Below are 20,469 nucleotides of genomic sequence, written 5' to 3' on the forward strand. Positions count from 1 at the left end.
CAGGGTCATCTCACACCAAACCATGAGTCAAATTGCCCAAGTCACAGCTATGCCTAAGGGAATGGGCACAGCAAATCCATTCCTTGTAATGGGGTAGTCTCACGGACTCAGAAAAGGAGAACATTGCTAGAAGACAAGTACTGTCTGCCTCCACTACTCATGCTTCCCCTTGGTCCTCACCTCCCCTGAATGGAGACACATAACTCCACTGTCACCTGAAAGATTCCAGATCTGCCTAATATGCCCCTTCTCAGGAGCCTTCCCCAGGAACAAGGAGATCCATAGAATTGGCTGCAAAGGTATTTTCATTAAGGATGACAGAGGAACATCTCCCTGCATTGTGTAATTAGTGATGCTGTAGCTCACACATTTCTTCAAAACACGGGAATGTATTCTCCAAGACACCCCCCTCCCCCGCCCACATACACACAGTGAAAGCAAGAGAGATTGAGAGAGAGTGCCATCATCTTGTAGTGAATTTCAATAGGTCCTCTCCCAGGAAATAAGTTTAGACAACACTGGGACCCACAAATTCCAATCCACTGACAGCCAGAAACACAGAGATTACAGCTTTATTTGTGTATCTCTAACACACCACATCCCTACCTGTCCCTGCCCCCAAAAGGCTCCATGATGCACCCCTTTAAACCTGAGTCCCCCTCTGATTTTTATGAGATCACACACATTTAAGTGGGAATTTCAAGATCTAGACTAGTGCTGTCCCGTAGAAATTTCTGTGATGATGTTCTATATCTGCATAGCACAGTATGGTAGCCACTAGCCACATATGGCTACTGAGAACTTGATACGTGGCTGGTGCAACTGAGGAACTGAATTTTTAATTTTATTTCATTTTAATTAATTTAAATTTAGATAATCACACATGACTAGTGACTACCAAATTCGACAGTGCAGTTCTAGCACCAAAGTCAAAATCTGAAACTTTCAGAATGGTGGGAGCAGACTCTCCAAGACAGGGACTAAATCAAGATGCACTGAGTATTGATGTATAGGGTGGGATCACTGCCTACTCCAAGGGGAACCGTGGCAGGGCAGAGGCAGCTGAACACGAACTTGAGATGAGGTCAGGGCACGACAGGATCTACTAGGGTCCTAATGGGGTGTGGGAAATGGAAATGGAGTGAAAGGTGGGGTAGAGATGGAGGCGGAGGAAGTGGAGGGAGAAGACTAGTACTTCCACCAAGCCTAAATCCTCCTTAGACCCTCTTTGTAAATTTTAATGGAAAGACCATGAAATATCCCCTAGAACAAACTTCCCATTCTGCAGAGGAATACACCGAGGCCCAGAGAGAGCTGTCTCGAGCATATGTTGACTCTGCAGAAGAATCACAACCAGAATGGTCTCCCCCACTCCCACCCCACATGCGCGGCTCCACTAAAGGAAGGTAGAGCCGCGGAAGGAGAACTGCAGGTAGACAATGAGCAGGCAGAGGGAGGCCCCAATTAGCCACCAGCGAAGGGAGAAGAAGTTGTAGCCCGAACCCTCCTGGGCGCTTGGCTTGGAGGCTCCTGAGAAGGTGTAGGTGGTCGCCTCCTCCTCCAGCAGCTTCTCGCTGGGCTTCCAGTGCACGATGCCCTCCTGGCAGGCCTCGCAGAACTCACTGCGGTGCGGACCCCCGTCCGGGCGGCTGGCCACGTGGATGCGGTACTGGCCGCCGTCTTCATCGTAGCACTGCTCCCGCAGGCTGGTGATGAGGTTGTCCACCAGGCTCTCGATGTTCTCCTCCAGCATGCTCGACTCATCCAGCCGCGCCGTGCCGCATTCGTGGCACAGCTGCTTGAAGACGCGCATGCGCACCGAGCCCGCCCGCTGGGCGCGGTCCAGGTGCATGTGGAAGAGGATGACCACGTGGGGCGACTGCCAGGTGTGCCAGCACCAGGAGCAGTGGAACCTGCGGGGAGGGGAGGGAAGGATGGAGAGGGTCGGCCTCCCTGCCAGCGACAGCCTGCCCTGGAGGAGCCCAGAAAGAATGGGTCCTGCCTGCCTGTGCCTGGAGGTAAAGGCTGCTTGTTGGTTGTCCCTTGGGTTCCTTAGCGCTCCACAGGCTCTGCCTCCTCCCAGTGAGCTCCCCTGGGCCTGGAGCAGTGTCCTCAGGAGCCTGGCTTCTAGCAGTCTCTCCAGCCTGCTTCCTGCACACCTTCCTGTGGCCTCAGTTCCCCTAAGCCTAATGAACTCAAGCCATGCACCTGTACGTGCACAGGGCTCACTCCCAAAATCTGGGCCTTATTTTGCATCTGTGAATTGCAGGGTGATGGTGTCCAGTAAGGCTCTTTTCACTCAGACCTTCCCTGCCTCTACCTGTCTCACTCACGCATCCTGCCTGCTCTGGGGAGAAAAGGAGATGCCTTGAACTACTGAGCACAGGCCACCAAGAATAACTCAGAGACTGACCACCAAGAATCCACCAGATGGACTGGTGGATGGGTGATGGGCCAACAGGGGGAGGGCTACGGAATTTGGTCCCTGTACCTTCATAAAGAACACTCTCTTAACCCTTGACAAGTCATCCCTAGACCCCACTCTAGCCCTGCCACAGAGCCTGGAAAAGAGGATCCTAGTCTGCATCCTCCTCCACACACATTTACATATGCACACTTACATACACACAGGCCACACTTGAGACAAAGTGGGCCCCCTAGAGTCCCAGCCTCAGGATAATGGAAGGAAGTAGTCTGGGACTCATCTAGCCAGGCCCCACTCCCTCAGCCCCCGTCCGGTGCTTGCACACCATCAGTGATGGAGCACTCATTACCTTCAGGCCAGTTCCTTCCATCCTGAGAGGAACTCTTCCAGAACCTGTTAAAACAGCTTTACACTTGAGGGTCTACTGGGCCAAGTTTGCCCTCACTGCTGAATGTCTCTGGGTCCCCTGTACAATGGCCCAAAGGACCTCTGATGAGGAATTCAGTTCAGTCCAACAGATACCACTTAGCACCTACTTTATGCCAAGCACCACATAGTCCAGGCTGTGGGGGTAGAGATGAAGCCAAGCCTGCCCCTGAGGCCTGGATCCCACAGACAACATAAGCACAGAACAATACCCAGCATAGGCCAAGGCCAGGCTGGCCAGCAGAGCAGCTTGATTGGTCCTAAGCCAGAAGGGGGTCCCCACTCACGTTGGGCCAGAGTTGTGGGGCACCAGGATTAACGCATCCTACGACTTCCAGGGAGAGTGAGCCTGTGCACAGAATAACACAACAGCAGCAGTCCTGAAGGCCTGCCTGAGGCCAGCTGAAAGCCACAGGCCACCAGCCAGGAGCAGGACCAGGTGAGACCTGAGGCAGGGAGCAGCCACGAGCCCGTGGAGCTCAGCCCCTCATCCCCTGGGCCCCTGGCCTCCTGGGCCCAAGTTCCCAGCCCTTTGCATTCCTCTCAACAGACAGCTCAGGAGCTTCATGTGTTCTTTCTCCTTCTTCTACATCTTTTTAATCAAGCCAATCCAGAGTTGTTTCCTCTCCCTCAAGCTAGAACTCAGATCTTAAATTTCAAAACAGCAGACCTAGTGCAAGGGGACTTTAAGGATCATCTAGTCAACCTCATTTTATTGAGATGAAACGGAAGCAGAGAGGAAGAGAGCCATCCATGTACAGCTAGCCAGAGACCGAGCCAGGACCCAGCATATAACAGGTGCACAATAATGTCTCTGGAATTGATGCAAATTGAAATTAACCAACCAACCTCTGCCTCTCTGTCTTTTGTCCCGAAGACAAGTTCACTCTAATATTTACAGGTCTTAGAACAAGAGTACAAACAGAAATAGCCTGCCTCCTATTGCCACCCCCAGCAGCATGCTGCACCATACAAACATGCATGAACAACCCAGTGTGTGTGTCCAAGTTCTGTGTGTCCACACCCCCAAAACACAGCCACCTGTTGGCCTCCCTGGGGGCCTTTGGGGTACTATCTGTCCTTGAATCAGTGGACTCAGGGAAGAGGACTGCATAGGCCCTGAAGGTGAGTCTGAGGCAGCTTGGGCAGGGAATTCTGTGGTCCTGATTCCAAATCACAGTCTAGAAGAAGGAGAGGCATGTGGGCTTCAGATGGATATGTCCCCTTAGCCTCAAGGACTCCTTGCACTGTGGAAAACATGAGGTTCCTGTAAGGTGTAGGACACTGGGCTTTACAGACCTAAGGGAAATTGTGTCCAAAGCTAAGTCTTTTTGTCACAGACCCATAGACAATAAAGCTGGAAGGGTCTTAACTGGTCACCCAAGGCCAACTTCCTGGTTTTGCAAATGTAAAAACTGAGGCCCGGAAAGGGAAAGAGACTTTTCACAAGTTCACAGAATTAGTTAGCCATAAAGGCAGTTTCCAGAACATAGCAGGTGGACAATGAATGTTTTTGTATTCAGATCAAATTGGACTGAGTTGACTAAACAGACCTAGGACCAGAGCACAGGCCCCAACCCTAAGCTAAAAGGTTTTCTCAGTGGACCTCATGGCCTCCTCCCCTCAGGCCCTACCATTCTTTAAGAGATTATGAAAATGTGAAAACATCTAAAATGTCAGAGATTGTAGGGACATTATAGCTCTTCGTTTAGTAGAAAACCAAGACCCAAAGACAGAACACAACTTGCCAAGGTCACCCAGGCAGTCAGTGGTACAGCTGGGATTAGAACCCAGGCCTCTTTGACCTGCTTGGAAGTTCCCTCTCTGCCCCCTAACCTGAGCTGACCCCAGGACCAGGCTCCATGTATCTCTCTGCCTCCCCTTAGAAGATGCCCCCAAGGCTGCCTGCAGGCGTCTCCCGTCTGGGCTGCTCACCTGCCTGAGGCATGCTGCTCCAGGTACTGCTTCCAGCCTGGGGCCAGCTCGTTGGGCTTGAGGTTGGGATCTATGATGAGTTCCCAGCTGTCGGCCGGCTTGGCCACCTCCATCTTCTCATAGAAGACTTTCTTCCATTCACAAGTGGTCAGGCTGGTAGACATGGTCCTGCTGGCAGGGATGGAAGCTTGAATTCGGCCTGAGAGAGCACACAGAAAGAGCCCAGGTCGATGCAGAGCAGTTCAGTCTCTGTGGTCTGAAAATCCTCATCAACAGGACCAGGAGGAAACAGGACCCAGCACTATCTTTTGTCACCTGGCACTTGTTTCCATGGCAGCTGAGCCGGGAGCCAAGAGCCAGGACTGGGGAGGAGGGGAGTCCCAAGAGAGAGTTCTAGGGCCCAGAGCTGGGCTGGGGAGGCAGGGCTGGGTAGTGACCCTGAGTGGAAAGGGCAGGCTGGGAGGCTCAGGCCCAGATCACAGCCACCCAGGCCTTCAGGGGTCTCCACCCTCCTGCTTCCCCTACCGCTTCACCCTACTGCTCTTCCAAGTATCCTGCACATTGTGTGCTACAGTAACTATGACACCCTAGGGAGCCAAGGATAAACAAGGGCTGAGGAAATGCAGAGCCTGCAGCTTGCACACCCCCTGATGTGTGGGGACCATCATTCACTATTCACAATTCACCAATTGCTTGACCTATGTGCTGGCCAGGGTGGGAATAGCTCACCCTTCATCCAGATCAGGAAACGGAGGTTTACACGGCTCTAAGAGCCTCATCCAAGACTCAGATCCAGGCCTTCCAAAACCAAGCTCATTTGTTCATTTATCAGAATACTGCTGAGCTCTTAACATGTAGGGATTGAGATAGAAGTGAGATGCCCTTTGTTCAGAAAGATCTCAAGCCAGTTGTGAGATAGAATGCAATCTGACAGGCTGTAAAAAACACAATGATAACATTTCAGATTCCTAGAATCTTAGAATTGTTAGAGCTCCCATTTGGTTCCTGGTCCCAGGCCACATGGAAGAAGATGCTGGAGGAATAAGTTTGTTCTGTGCTGCAAGCTTCCACTGTCTCAGCTGCTGCTGAAAGAGGCCAGGCAATGGGGTACCCACAGTTCCCTTATTCCCAATTTGAATACCTTAGAGACTAGGAGGGAACCTGACTCCAGATTTGCATAATCCAGATGAAAGCACAGACAGCAGAGGGAGGCGCCGGGGCAGGGAAAAGACCAGGTGGCTTGGCACTTTGTCCTGCCCGGCTCTGCAGCATCTCTGCTCGGCCTCAGACCCCAGTAGTTTCCCTCAGTGGACTTCTGTCTTCCCACCTGCACAGGGGAGGCTGGCTAGATAGTAACTAGGGCCTCTTCCAGCCATAATCTGCTTCTGATTCTTTAACCTGGAAACCAGATCCCTGGAAAGATGGAGGCACACAAAGGGAACAGCATGCAGCGTGGAAAAGGTTGCTAAGAACTGGAAAAGACTTTTCAGTGTTGAGTTCCAGTCTTGGCACTTGTCTCCAAGTGATTTTTGCATGGGGTGAGGTCGGAGACAACATCATTGCATCATCTCTTAGAACTGGGAAATGTTCTCCACTAGCTTTGTGCTAAAGACCTCAGAAAGGACAAAACCATGTCTTAGAGTCCTTGACCAAGAGCTCTAGAAGAGACTCTTCCTAGAAATCTGATTTCTTCATTGGCTTCTTTATCTCTTGACATTGAATTAAGACACCTGAAGTTCAAAAATGGGAAATTACTTGGCCTCAGGACTGGGTTACTCACACGTCCCTGGGGTCAGCTACCAGCCGAGGTGAGATGGGGGACCCATGAGTTCCCAGGAATTTAATGACTTGAGGAAATTATGGCCCAGGCTGGAGCCACATGCCAGGAATGAATCTGAGAACAAATGACAAAGAAGGAAAAGCAAAGGGTGAAAATTGCCAGGGTTTATCTGTTTGCTTTTACCCAAATAATACAATCCCCTTAGGCCTAGCATCAGGTGTAATTTAGAGTGGGAGCCCTCTAAGCAGAGACCAATAGAATTCATCTTTCTGTGCAACGGCCCTGTTTTCTCTCAAGAAAAAAATGTGCTTACGATCCAACCAATGAACAAAATGACTACCTCAATTTTCTGCGAGGGCACTGGATTGCTCCAGAAGCCACAAATTAAGAGCTCGCTAATGTAAAAATGTGTGCAGCTGTGGCCACATCACGTACTGGGCGTTTCATTATACATTGCTGCTGTCTTTTTAATCTAGATAATATTTTTTTCTTTAAAGATTTTATTTATTTATTTGACAGAGAGACACAGTGAGAGAGGGAACACAAGCAGGGGGAGTGGGAGAGGGAGAAGCAGGCTCCCGGCCGAGCAGAGAGCCCGATGCAGGGCTCGATCCCAGGACCCTGGGATCATGACCTGGGCCGAAGGCAGACGCTTAACGGCTGAGCCACCCAGGCGCCCCTCTAGATAATATTTTTTAATAAAGGAAATTTTATTCCTTTATAAGATAAATTACTATGCATCTGTATTGTGCAAACAAAATCAGCAAGAGGGAGAGGGATAAAAAAAAAAAAAACCTAGTCTCCTCTCCAATTTGGAATATGGGTTAATAAATATTAATAAATACTTTTGTAAAATGTTCATTACTCAAATGTTACTTATTTGAATAATACGAGGGATGGCAATGTAGAGTCTAGAATATGAAGGTAATAAAGAGTTGGGGAGGTGATAGGTATCACTTGAAGTGTTTTGGAGACTGTATGTAACCCTTACCCCACAGGTTTCAATGCATGGTGTTGAGGGGGGGATATATCCCCTCTACCCCCACTCCAGGGGTAGAACCCCTCCGGGAAAGAACCCCTATCATTGCCAGCCATTGTTACTGATGGGAATATGCTGTTCCGGAGGGATTTGAGGGCCCAGGAAGAAAAAGAAAGAAAGTTAAATAAAAGTGAGTTAGTGCAATTATGTTGGCTAATTGAACATAATAAAGAAAAAAAAAAGTGAGTTAGTGGTTCGGGATATTTCTTAACTAAGAAACAAATCCAGAGGAAATGCAAGCTATGTCCAGTCTTCTCCTCTCTCTCCACAATTCAAAGATCCATGGAAGGTGCTACAGGACAAATCCAAGGTTCCCAGGGCATCTTTTTTTTTTTTTATTTTTAAAGATTTTATTTATTTATTTGACAGAGAGAGACATAATGAGAGCAGGAACACAAGCAGGGGGAGTGGGAGAGGGAGAAGCAGGCTTCCCGCGGAGCAGGGAGCCCGATGTGGGACTCGATCCCAGGACCCTGGGATCATGACCTGAGCCGAAGGCAGACGCTTAACGACTGAGCCACCCAGGCGCCCCCCAGGCGCCCCCCAGGGCATCTTTTTGAAGGGTGGTTAAGAAGGTCTCTCCATCCCCAGGCTGCAGCACTTGGAGGTAGCACAGCCCAAACTCTACTCTTTGAGCGGGGGTTGACTCTGAACCTCGGGAGCATTCACGTGGTCAGAACAGCTCTCAGTGCATATAGTGAGACTACTTCCAGGAAATATTTCATGCCACTCTTTTAGCAATTGGCAGCAACTATAATACCTTCAGGCAGCCTAGATCCTTTTCCTGCTGGGATTCAAGGGTCCAAATTCTATGGGCCATGCCTCGGGCACCCCAAAGTCTGTATTAAAGGTGGCCATATCTACTGTTGCTTTTTTCAGGACCTTATTATGCTAGGCAAAAATTTCATGAAGAATTGTCACACTATGTAAGGGAAGTACATAAATAAAAAGAGTGCTCCCTGCTAGGGGGAAAAAAAAAGAGGATGGGGGTTGATTATGTGAGTTAGTGGTTCAGGAAGGAAGAACACAGAATTCTCCACTAAAAAGAGACAGTCAAACTCAGAGAGTCTGGAGATACTTTCAACAGATAAAGTCTATGCTGAATTCTGTCCAAGATGTTGAAGGCCTCCATCAGAGTTCCTTAGCTATGCTCAGAGAACCTGCTGGTTTCTGATGAGCTGAAGCTCACAACACACACACACACACACACACACATAACCATAGCTCCTCTCTGGGACAATTCCAGGCATCATGACAGAGTGATAAAGAAGCCTGGGGAAGCTTATGTCAGCTGTTAAAGCTTCTCTTCTAAAATGACATTCATCACTTTCCCTCATATTCCATTGGCCAAAGCAAGTGACACAGCCAATCCTGCAAGGGTGCAGGGAAATAGATCTTGCCAAAGGTGAGGTGGTGGGGGGTTGCTTTAGGGAGTGGCCCTGAACATTATGAACAACAATAAAATCCATCACAGCACCCACCTGAAAAATGGGCGCCCTCCTGGAACAACAGAGTTGAACAGGTTCTATGGTGCAGGGTAGTTATAGATATGACACATATTTCTTAAAAACCAAGAAAGTGATTACCATTATGTCAAGATAGTAGTTATCTCAGTGCGGAGGGGGAAAGGTGACTGTAATAGGGGATTATTATGTATTGTGGATGGGAGGGTTTCCAGGGGGCTAGCAAAGATTTCTCTGACCTGGGTGTGCATTATGCAAGTTTTCAGTGCGTAATTATTCATTAAAATTGTATGTGTATGTTTTATGTACTCTTCTGTATATATAACCTATTACACAATTTTAAATAAAATGGATACCACCTCTGCCTCTCCCCTTTCCTCAGATTGTCCCAAAGTACCAGCATCTAGAAATGGCCCTTCTGAACATTTTCGTTAAGATGGTCATAGATCATAAAACTGAAAGAAGCCTAGAGAAACCATCATGCCCTTACCCTGAGAAAGGTATTAGATAGATGAGCAAAGGAAGGTCAAAGAAAGAAATTATGAGAGACAGTATCTAGTAATAGTAAGCTCTCGGTAAATGTCCCAGGATCTTGAATGCACTTCTTCTATAGCACCTGCCATAATATCATTACATTCCCTCCACAAGACTGTCTTACTCATATTGTATGTTTTCTCCTGTATCAAAACCTGAAACTCATAGTAGGTGCTCAGTAAAATCTTGTTTAACGAGTGAATAGAGGCAAAACTTTACTGTGTGTATCCTTTACAATGGAGGCTGACTGTGAATTCTAAAAACACAAGAACCATATAATAAGTCTCCACAGACCCCATAGCATATGGATAGGCACATTATAGAAGTACAGTAGGTGCTGTGAATTTCATTCAGTTCATAACAACAAGGATTCATTTAATATCCATGACATGCTAGGATGAATATTAGTGCAGAGAGGGACACATTAATACATGATTTGCCCATGAAGGTACCCCTTAAATTGTGGGACTGAAGGGGAATTCCAGCACTCCTAGCTTCTTGGAATTAGGTTTACAGTCATAGGTCTAGTCTAGAATATAATGTTTTCTGGCTTTATGATCTCAACATAACGCCGGTTATCAAAGAGAGAGGGAAAACCCTAAATCTACCCAAACCAACACTCAAGGAGTATATCTAATTTTTAAATAGACTTCTTACTTCACTCAAACATATCAGACACATCAGGCATCATTTTAAGAAATATCAGAAACCATAATCTGTATGCTGGGGCTGCAGACCAGTCATGTGCTGGGGGTGATGTTATTCATAAACGACTTAAGGAGATGAGCTTGAAAAGATATATTTCATTAAGTCATAAGTTCATACTGATATTTTCCAATGGGGTTTTAACATTGTTGCAAAAGTATTTTTATCCCAACTATAATTTCAGTCTTTTCTTCTTATGAAATGATGCTATAAATTACTTAAACTAATATAAATAATTGTTTTGTCTGTCAACCATAAGTTCATTAGCACTAGATACTGCCATTAGCACTGACTATAAAAGCACTAGATAATTAATAATTAGATTACATCATTAATTTTTTGTATGTCCCACTGATTATGTACACTCAAATCACTTTATTTCAAGTGAGTAGTGATGAATTATGTATGCCTTGGTGATTTAATCACTTGTATGACATTTTGTATGCTTTAGTTTTATTTATCCATTCAACATTCAATAACCATTGCTAGGTTTCCATCCTTTTCTAGGTGGTGGGGATAACACAGTGCAAACAAGACAGAAATCCCTTCCGTCATGGTGCTACATTCTACTGAGAGAGATAAACAATAAAATAATACTATGGTGGATGCTAATAGGACAGTTTTTCTTTAAAAAAAAATCAACAAGAGAGGGAGATGGAGAATGTATGGATGGAGGGGATTAGGGAGGATTATGGTTTAGACAGTGTGGGAAGAAAAGGTCTCAAATGAAAGGCATATCTGAGAAAAGCACGAAAGAGATAATAAAGGGAGTCCTGCTAATAGGAGCAAGGGCATTCCAGGCAGGGCAAACAGCAAGTGCAAAGTCCCTGTGCTTGTTTCCTGAGGCCGCTGGAAAAAATTACCACAGACTTCGTGGCTTAAAATAACAGAAATTTATTGTGTCATAGTTCTGGAGGCCAAAAGTCTAAAATCAGTATCACTGGGCCAAAACCAAGGTGCAGAGCCACACTCCCTCCAGAAACTCTAGAGAAGAATCACTCCTTAGCTTGTGGCCTTATCACTCTGGTCTTGGAGGCCAACATCCTGAAATCTCTCTCTGATCTGTCTTCACATTGCTTTCTCTGAATGTAGTAGAATTTCCCTCTGCCTTCCTCTTATATATGTGATTGCATTTAGGAACCCCCGCTCCCAACCCAGATCATCCAGGAAAATCTCCCTGTCACAAGCTTCTTAATTTAATCACATCTGCAAAGACCTTTTTGCTATGTAAGGTAACATCCACAGGTTCCAGGGATAGGATGTGACTGTCTTTGGAGGCCATGTCTCAGCCCTGCACAGCCCCTCAGTGGGAGTACCCCTGTGTGTCCAGGGAGCAGTGAGCAGGCCAGCGTGGCACTGTGGCTTGCTCACAAGCCAGGGTAGGAGTAGGGGAGATGGACCACCGCACGCACACCAGGCGAGAGCTGGACCACACACACCCTGCTAGGCCCTTCACGAGAGCTGGTAAGAAGATTCAGGGCAGCAGAGTAACAGGACCTAACTTAGATTTGAGTAGAATCACCCATGTGCCAATCTAGGAGTTGATTGCAGGAGACAAGCAAGCACGCAGGGGAAGAAATCAGGATGCTCTTTCAATATAAGAGAAGACTGAGTCACAGCCGAGGTGACAGAGCGGTGTGGTCAGACTCTGGTGATACGGCCAGATTCTACACATATTATAACAGGATGTACCAAAAGATTGAACGTGGAGTGTGTGAGAGAGAAGGCAGAGTCAAGGACAACCTGAGCATCTGAGGGGCCATTATGGAGGTAGGAGTAAGGAGGAACAGGTTTGTGGGGAGATTAGGAGCACAGTTTGGAAGATGTTAAAATCTGGGAAACCCAAGCTGATATGTCAAGTTGATAGTCACATGTACTTTGTTTAATTTATTGTACTATAAAGGCTTCAGAATTTTAACCTATAATTCTTACATGGCAAAGGCTTCCAGTTACTGCTCTTTAGTTGGTCACAACATTCAGTTCCTGGAGGGTAAGGAAAGATGCTCAGAAAATGCAATATCTCCCCATGGTGATGTACGAGAGCCTTTCCCACTCCTTGTCTGTAATGATTCAACACACACTGACACGTTGAAGGTTTATCTACGGGAGTCCTTGCTGCATAAACCCCACCTGGCTCTCACTGTCTAGAATGGACATAGACCTTCTAGCATTGCTATTGAGAATCTTGCAGATGTAGCATCCAGAGCTCTTAGTTTTAAATGTGGGGCAAATCACCAACAATGTTATAGGCCAAATAAAATGCAAGACATGTGTTGTTGAAACACCCCTTTTTGAATGTATCCCACTCGACCTCAAGTTTATGAAATCCTTTCTCATCGTGCCTTAATATTAAAGTTTTTACATTTATCTTTCCTCCTTTGCAGCACTCCCAAGGGTTTCCTCTGAGCGCAGAATGTATTTGGATAAATACGTGTAACTGCCCATATTTGAAAGGCTTCCAGAAGGAGCGCTGCATGAATAAAGCCTTGAAGAATCAGCTATTGCAGTTAAACAAAGAAGGGGAATAAATGTATTCTAAGCAGCAGGAACAATCAGCAAAGAATTCAAGGATAAAATAATCTAGAATCATTCTGGACGCTCTGTATCATCTAGGATATCTGCATCACAAAGAGGAGTGATAAAGGTTGAGGCCTGAGAAGTATGTGGGAGCGGGACTGTGAAGGACTTTTTAAAACTTTTTATTATTTTTATTTTTTTCCAGTTTTATTCCAGGTATAATTGATCTACATCACTGTAGAAGTTTAGGTGTACAGCACGACACTTTGACTTACATATAGTATGAAATGATTACCACTGTAAGTTTAGTCAGCATCCATCATCTCATACAGATGCAGTAAAAAGAGAGAGAGAAAAAAAAAGAAAATTTCTTCTTGTGATGAGAACTCTTAGGATTTACTCTCTTCACAACTTTCCTATACATTATCCAGCAGTGTTAGCTGTGGTCACATGCTGTCCCTTCCATTCCTAGTGCTTTTTTTTCTTCTAACTGCAAGTTTGCACCTTTTGACCACTTTTCTGCTAGTCTCCTTCCCCCTTCCCCTGCCTCTGATAACCACAAATCTGATCTCTTTTTCTATGAGTTTGTTTTTATGTATCTGTCGGGGGCTTTTTTGTTTGATTTTTTTAAGATCCACATATAAGTGAGATCATACAACATTTGTTTTTCTCTGTCTGACTTATCTCACTTAGCATAATGCCCTCAGCATCCATCCAGGTTGTTGCAAATGGCAGGATTTCCTGATTTTTTAAGGCTGAATAATATATTTATATGCCACTACTTCTTTATCCATTCATCCATTGATGGACACTTAGGTTTTTTCCATGTCTTAGCTATTGTAAATAATGCTGCTATAAGCACAGGGATGCAGGTATCTTTTTCAGTTAGTGTCTATGAAAGATCCTTAAACATTATGTGAAGAGTTAAGATTTTGTCCTAGAGGAAATGTGGACTTAGTGATTGTTTTAAAGCTGAAGTATGTGATCAGATTTGCACATTGGTAATGGGCCGTTTCAAGACCTCGCTCTCTCTCTCCCTTTCACCCATAAATTGGCTGGAGTTTCCAATGCTGTTCTCATGACACTCTAACTCTGGGTCCTGATCTACTTAGCTTCTTGCAAATCCAGACCCCTCTGTAGGAGGGTGGGAAGAACCTCCACTCCATCATACCAAAACAACACCGTAGAGAGTTCTGTTGCGCACAGCCAATTGAGACCTACTGGATTAAGCGTTGAGCAAATGAAGAAATAAATAGTCTATCGTGCTTATATTGGAAAGCAATTAATACTCAGAATTTGAATATTACATATCTTTAATGACTTTATTTTGTCAATGAAACTTCTATGGACCATTTTCCTGGAAATGAAAACACTATCGTTTCTAAGTCTGCATTTGCCAAATGGACAGACACTCTCAGGAGATAGCCATCAAATTGCCTTAAATCTCCCACTTAGTTTTAAAAAGATGATACAGAGGGACAGGAAAAGCTTAATGTGGATTCATGCTGGTAGACGGGGAAAAGGGGGAGTTTAAAAAGAACTTAATAAATAATATACTGGAGAGTACATTCTATGATAAGTAGAAACTGCAGTTGCCAGAGGTGTAACAGTTAATCTGTGTCGCTCCTTGCAAAGGTAATTAAGCAAAATCCAAGAGGGTGAAGAAACTCTAAGATCCAGTCCAGAATGGTTTCAGTGTCCAGGGGGACCTACTGATGGAAACTGGTCAGAGTATGACACCAAGCTCACGGATAGCTGCAGTTTCCACATGGGAGTCCAGGTCATTCTTCCAAGAGACTATATGATGCAAGAAAAAGCAGAAACTGCAACCCACTTCTGGAGGCCCCAGGAACTGGGCAAGGAAACAGCAGATTATTTCCTCATCTTAAAAACTCATTGGGAAGAAAATCCTAATAAAATTTTATTATTATAAAAGTGAATAGTGATAAGATGCTGACTTTGCATCGTGAGTATTTCTGAGTACTTTACGTATATTCATGCATTTTGGCACACAAGAACACTATGAAGTCGGTACTGCAATTACTATCCCCATTTCACAGGAGAGAAAACTGAGCACAGAAAGGCTAAGTCGTTTACTGGTGGTTACATAGTTACTAAGTGACGGTTCCAGGATTTGAACCCAAACAATGTGGCTCACGGGCTGGATGCATTTATCCACTAAACTTTCCCCTACATCCAGTTTTAAAAGTAATAAACCCCTTGTAAAATTTCAAGCAATACAAAAATACAGTAACAAAGAAACAAAAGTTCCACATTCTCTTTACCCCACCTCTCCCTGCCCTTCATTTTTTGTGGCAAGTTATTATGGATGAACATTTCGAATTTATTTGGCTATAGAATATATTTGATTAAAATGGATCATCACGTTTTGGGGTCTATACTTTGTAAGGCTATGTGGCACTGATATCTTTCCAGGGCAGCACACGATGATTTCTGAGACATGGAGCCTTGCTGTGAGCTTGCGTTAGTACTGGGCGCCCGGCTGAGGCCAGCTCCACACCTCGGCAGCTGCCCCCCATCAGAGCTCCCCTGCGTGACTACAAGGCAGCGCCCTGTGATGCCACCACAATACTGCTTCTGTAGGAAAGCAATCCCTCGTCAAAAGAAGGCGGAAACTGCTAGAAGTTGAAAAAGCAGTGCATTGGTGACGTGAGGCCATGCTTTGGCAGCCCATGATGCTCTCGAAAAGTGACTCCAGTAAAAACCAGAAAGCCTTTGCAAATATTTCTGAGTTCTTGACTCGGGATCCAGGAAAATTGAGGCAGTGTCCACTGTGGGGACTATTTCTAAATGGCGTCCATTACTAAACAGTTGTTGACTCTACGAGTACAGAGTGTCAGCTGAGGCTCTGAGACTATTGGGATGACCAAAACACATCACCTGCCCTGCTGGACTCGGTCCGGGCAGCACAGTATCACCTTTGTTTACAGCCTTGAAACAATCACACCTTCACCTCATGGCATCCTGTCCATGAACCCTTGCTCCCTTGCTAGAGTAAACTTCTATCTTCTTCTTCTCTGACCCACAAGTTGTTTAGGGGTAGAATTCTTAAAATTCACACACAAATGAAATTTTTCCAGCTCCCATTTTATTATTTGTTATTATTGATTTTTCCCTTAATTTCATTGTCTTGAGAGAATGTGGTCTGTATGGTAGCAATCATTTGACACTTTCTGAGGCTTCTGTTGAATTATACTTTTCTGTGTTTATTTTTTAAAAATTTATATTGAATCTATTTAGAAAGGTAGCATAATATTATAAATAAAGGTTCAGACTCTAGAGCAAGATATGGATTTTAATCTCAGCTCTGCCAGTTACTGTCTGAATAAAATTACGTGAATATCTCAGTCTCCACATCTGAAAGTAGGGGTATTAATAGAAATCATTGCAGTGGGTTTTTGAGGGAATCAATGAGCTCATAGCTGTACAGAGCTAGAGACAATTCCCAGCTCATAGTGAATGTTCAATACATGTTATTTACTATTATTATGCCATTATATTATATTGCTATTATATTCCATGTATATAATGTTCTTTTTTAATTTTTTTTAAAGATTTCTTTATTTATTTTAGAGAGAGAGAAAGAATGCATGAGCCAGGGGAGGGGCAGAGGGAGAGAGAGAGGGGAAGCAGACTCCCCATTTACCGGGGAGCCCTATGCAGAGCAAGATCTCAGGACCCCAAGATCATAACCAGAGCTGAAACCAAAAGTCAGACACTTAAGCAACTGAGCCACCCAGGCGCCCCTCCATGTATATAACAGTCTTTTTTTTTTTTTTTTGGTCAAGGTGTATTCTCCAGCGTTTGTATTTATTTATTTATTTATCTATCTATCTATCTATTTATTTATTTATTTATATTAGTTTCCGAGGCAGAATGTAGTGATTCATCAGTTGCATATAACACCTAGTGCTCATTACATTACATGCCCTCCTTAATGTCCATCACCCAGTTACCCCATCCCCCCACCCACCTCCCCTCCAGCAACCTTCAGTCTGCTTCCTGGAGTTCAGTGTCTCTTATGGTTTGCCTCCCTCTCTATTTTCATCTTATTTTATTTTTCCTTCCCTTCCCCTACGTTCATCTGTTTTGTTTCTTAAATTCCACATATGAGTGAAATCATATATTTGTCTTTCTCTGACTGACTTAGAACATTCTTAAATGACAAAATTATACAGATGAAGAACAGTGGTTGCCAGGGGGTAGGAATGAAGGGAGGGAAGAGGATAACTGTGCAGGGGTAGCACGAATCCGTGAATCTACACATGAGATAAAATCACATAGAACTACACACACACACACACACACACACACACACACACACAGGAGTACATGCAAAACTAGTGAAATCTGAATAAGATCTGTAGATTGTACAAACTGTGTTGACTTCCTGGCTTTGATACTGTGCTGTGGTTATGTAAGATGTTACCACTGGGGGAAACTGGAATGGGAGAAGGGTACACAGAACTTCTCTGTACTATTTGTGTAACTTCCTGTGAATCTATAATTATTTAAAAATAAATTAAAAAAAAACCATCATGGGACATTGTGAATGTTCAAGAAATGTTATTTAGTATTATTATTTTTGTCATAGCAGTTTTTCTAAGTTTTTGTGCATCTAACATACATTAATTTTTAAATAAAACAATGTTATTTTTTTAAAAAAGATTTTGCTTTAGCAAAGTTACAAATTGGTTTTTTTTTTAAGATTTTATTTATTTATTTGACAGAGAGAGCGCACAAGCAGGGGGAGCGTCAGGCAGAGGGAGAGGGAGAAGCAGACTCCCTACTGAGCAGGGGGAGCCTGACTTGGGGCTTGATCCCAGGACCCTGGGATCACGACCTGAGCTGAAGGCAGACACTTAACCGACTGAGCCACCCAGGTGCCCCCAAAGTTACAAACTGTTAAATATATAGGAACTCATGTTAAGTAGGTTGGAGTTTGTGATAACTAGTGTCACATCGTAAGCCCCTTCTGAACTGTGAAAATGTCGGGAGACATGGGTAGGGAAGCCCCAAATCCTGGGTCTGTGAATGTTCGTCCAGTGGATGCAGAAAACACCGGAAACAATAGATAAGAAAGGGCGGTCCTCCAGCCATTAGCCCTCTGTGGTCTCCAGGAGTGATTTCTATTCCCAGGACGCCCCCAGCAAGAGCAATCACTGTCTCCCAGTTACTTTGGCTGGGAAAGTCAGGGTCATGGTTTCTAGAAGGGGCCTTGGATATTATCCTGTGCAGTCTTTTCATGTATAGTCAGAAGCTGAGGACCAGGGAAAACCAGCTTGCTGACTCAGCCAAGGGACCTTGGCTCAAGGCCAGAGCTGCTTGCCCAGGATCTCACTGCAGGGGCCCAGGCCAGCAGGGTTTGGATGATACCCGTCCACCCTCATGTACCCAGGGTCACTTGAATATGGTTGGAAGAGAAAAGCTGAAGGGGCAACCCCAGCTCTCAGCATCGAAGGGGAGTGACAAGATGTTCAGGGTACAGCCCATCCACACCTGGTACCAGGCATCCACAGCTTGGATGCAGATGTGGAGCTGTGTGACTTGCCCTGGTGTCTTCCTCTCTAACATTCAGAATTGGGGATTTTGACCCAAAGAGAACTCTAGCTCTGAAATTGTTTTTTTTTTTTTTTTTTAAGATTTTATTTATCTATTTGAGAGAGCAAGTGCGCTCGCACTAGCGGGGGAGGAGCAGAGGGAGAGGGAGCATGGAGCTGGACGTGAGGCTCCATCCCAAGACCTGAGATCATGACCCCAGCCAATGGCAGACACTTAACTGAGCCACCCAGGTGCCCCTCCAGCTCTGAAATTCTAAACTCTCTCCTTAGACTGTGCTGTGCAGTTGGAAAAGCCGTGCGCTAGGGTGCATGAACAAAGGGGGCCCTTTTTGTTAATTCGACAGCCGACACACAAAAGTAGCTCCTGTGCTAGCTATGGCCCAGCCTGCAAGTCAGAAGGTAAAAGTTGCATCCCCGGGCTTGCCACTTACTAGCCTGTGTGCTCTGCTCTTAGGATGTCCGCTCTGAATTCCAGTTCCTTCATCTGCCAAATGGGATCTTTTCTTCCTTAACTGGCAAGGTGGTGGTGAGGATTAAGAGAGCTCTTGGTGGGGCGCCTGGGTGGCTCAGTCGTTGAGCGTCTGCCTTCGGCTCAGGTCATGATCCCAGCGTCCTGGGATCAGCCCCGCATCCGGCTCCTTGCTCCGCAGGAAGCTTGCTTCTCCCTCTCCCACTCCCCCTGCTTGTGTTCCCTCTCTGACTGTGTCTCTCTGTCAAATAAATAAATAAAATTAAAAAAAAAAAAAAGAGAGAGCTCTTGGCAATGAAAGCCCCTGGAGATCTGTACGTTCAGTTCTATTTATTATTAGTGTCATCTCATGAGCCCCTGCTCCCTCCAGCGTTCTACTAGGGATTGCCTGCTTTTGCCTGGGAATGGAGATCCGACCTCTTTTTCCCCAGGAGAGCTGCAAACCTGAAACAAAGCAATGGCTTTCGGAGTGGAAATTCACACACCCAAGTAGGTCTCTGAAGGAGAGATCTGGGGGCCAGAGGACCACAAATCACATCCTATAAGCCACCCGCCGATCCCATGGGATGGCTTCGCTGAGAGGAAGAAGAAGGTTATAGGAAGGGAGCAGGCACAAAGGCCCAGGAAACCAACTAGAAGAAATAGCACTAACCCCATCGACACCTTCCCGCTTCCCTGGAACCAGAAAGCAGGGCCTCAGCCTTCAGTGCGTGGTGTACCCTGCCACCTTGTGGCTGTTTGCTAGACTGCCTCAAACACGTAGGCCCTGGAAGAGCTATCAAACCAACTGGAACCCTGATCACACCTCACTCTTTCACTCCACCCTCCAACAAACCTGTACAGATGCCCATGGTGGTTTTGGCTGAGGAAGTTCCTGATGGCTGGTCCCAAAGGAGTTCCTGGGGTGGAGTCCTGGGGGAGAGTAGAAGGAGAAAAAGGACATGCTAAATAGAGGTCATGGTGTATCACAGACTACAGCCTGGATTGTCTGGAAGGGATGCATTTCTCCACGTGACTGAAGGATAGGGACCCAGGTAGAAGTAGTGGGAGGTGAGGCACAGTTCCACTATCAGGAAATGATGTGTGCGAAACCCCAAGCCAGGGTGTGTGCTGGGAAAAAGAGATGGACGAAAGCCACCCCTGGAATGCAGCTCAGTTCAGGGGCACAGGAGCTGTCCAGCCCTCCACAAAATGGCCCCAGACTTGTGTGATCATGCCCTTCTTTCTTGAGAGTCATAGCAGACCCCTACTCCTGACGTCTTCCCATGATCAAAACCAGTTTCTAAGTGGGATGGGACCGGAGAGAATCTCAAGCTTGAAAGGGGACCTTAGAGGCATTTAGCCCAACCCTTTCCCCACGTCAACATCACTGTTAACTTATCCTGCATCTTCTGCCTAATCACCTCAGCAATGAGCTTGGGAGCCCACCCAAAGCCCCTTCCATTCTTACACATCTGTTCAGAAATCCTTTCTTTTACCCAGTGGAGTTCTGCCTCTTTATAATTCCTACCAATGGGTCTAAGTTTTGCTCCCCTAGGGTCATACCGAGGAAGTGATTAGAAATATGAAGATATTTGAGGAAAGGAATCATTCA

General features: G+C 45.6%; 1 protein-coding gene across 1 annotated transcript; it reads right to left on the minus strand.

Moving 5' to 3' along the window:
- Positions 1 to 1,131: 1,131 nt before the first annotated feature.
- Positions 1,132 to 5,330, minus strand: RTP2 (receptor transporter protein 2). Its single transcript, XM_006737224.3, has 2 exons — positions 4,787 to 5,330; positions 1,132 to 1,913 (listed from the first exon to the last, which is right to left on the minus strand). The coding sequence occupies exons 1-2, from the start codon at positions 4,948 to 4,950 to the stop codon at positions 1,397 to 1,399; spliced, it is 681 nt and encodes a 226-aa protein (XP_006737287.2). The 5' UTR covers positions 4,951 to 5,330; the 3' UTR covers positions 1,132 to 1,396.
- Between the last annotated feature and the right edge of the window lie 15,139 nt (positions 5,331 to 20,469).

This window comes from Leptonychotes weddellii, chromosome 1 (genome assembly GCF_054177405.1).
Source record: "Leptonychotes weddellii isolate Sample4059 chromosome 1, ASM5417740v2, whole genome shotgun sequence".
Classification (NCBI taxonomy): Eukaryota; Metazoa; Chordata; class Mammalia; order Carnivora; family Phocidae; genus Leptonychotes; species Leptonychotes weddellii.

Coding starts and splice junctions, on each gene's coding strand:
- RTP2 (XM_006737224.3), bottom strand. CDS start 4,950: ATGTCTACCAGCCTGACCACTTGTGAATGGAAGAAAGTCTTCTATGAG. Junction 1,914..4,786: donor GAGCAGCATGCCTCAGGCAG/GTGAGCAGCCCA, acceptor CCCTCCCCGCAG/GTTCCACTGCTCCTGGTGCT.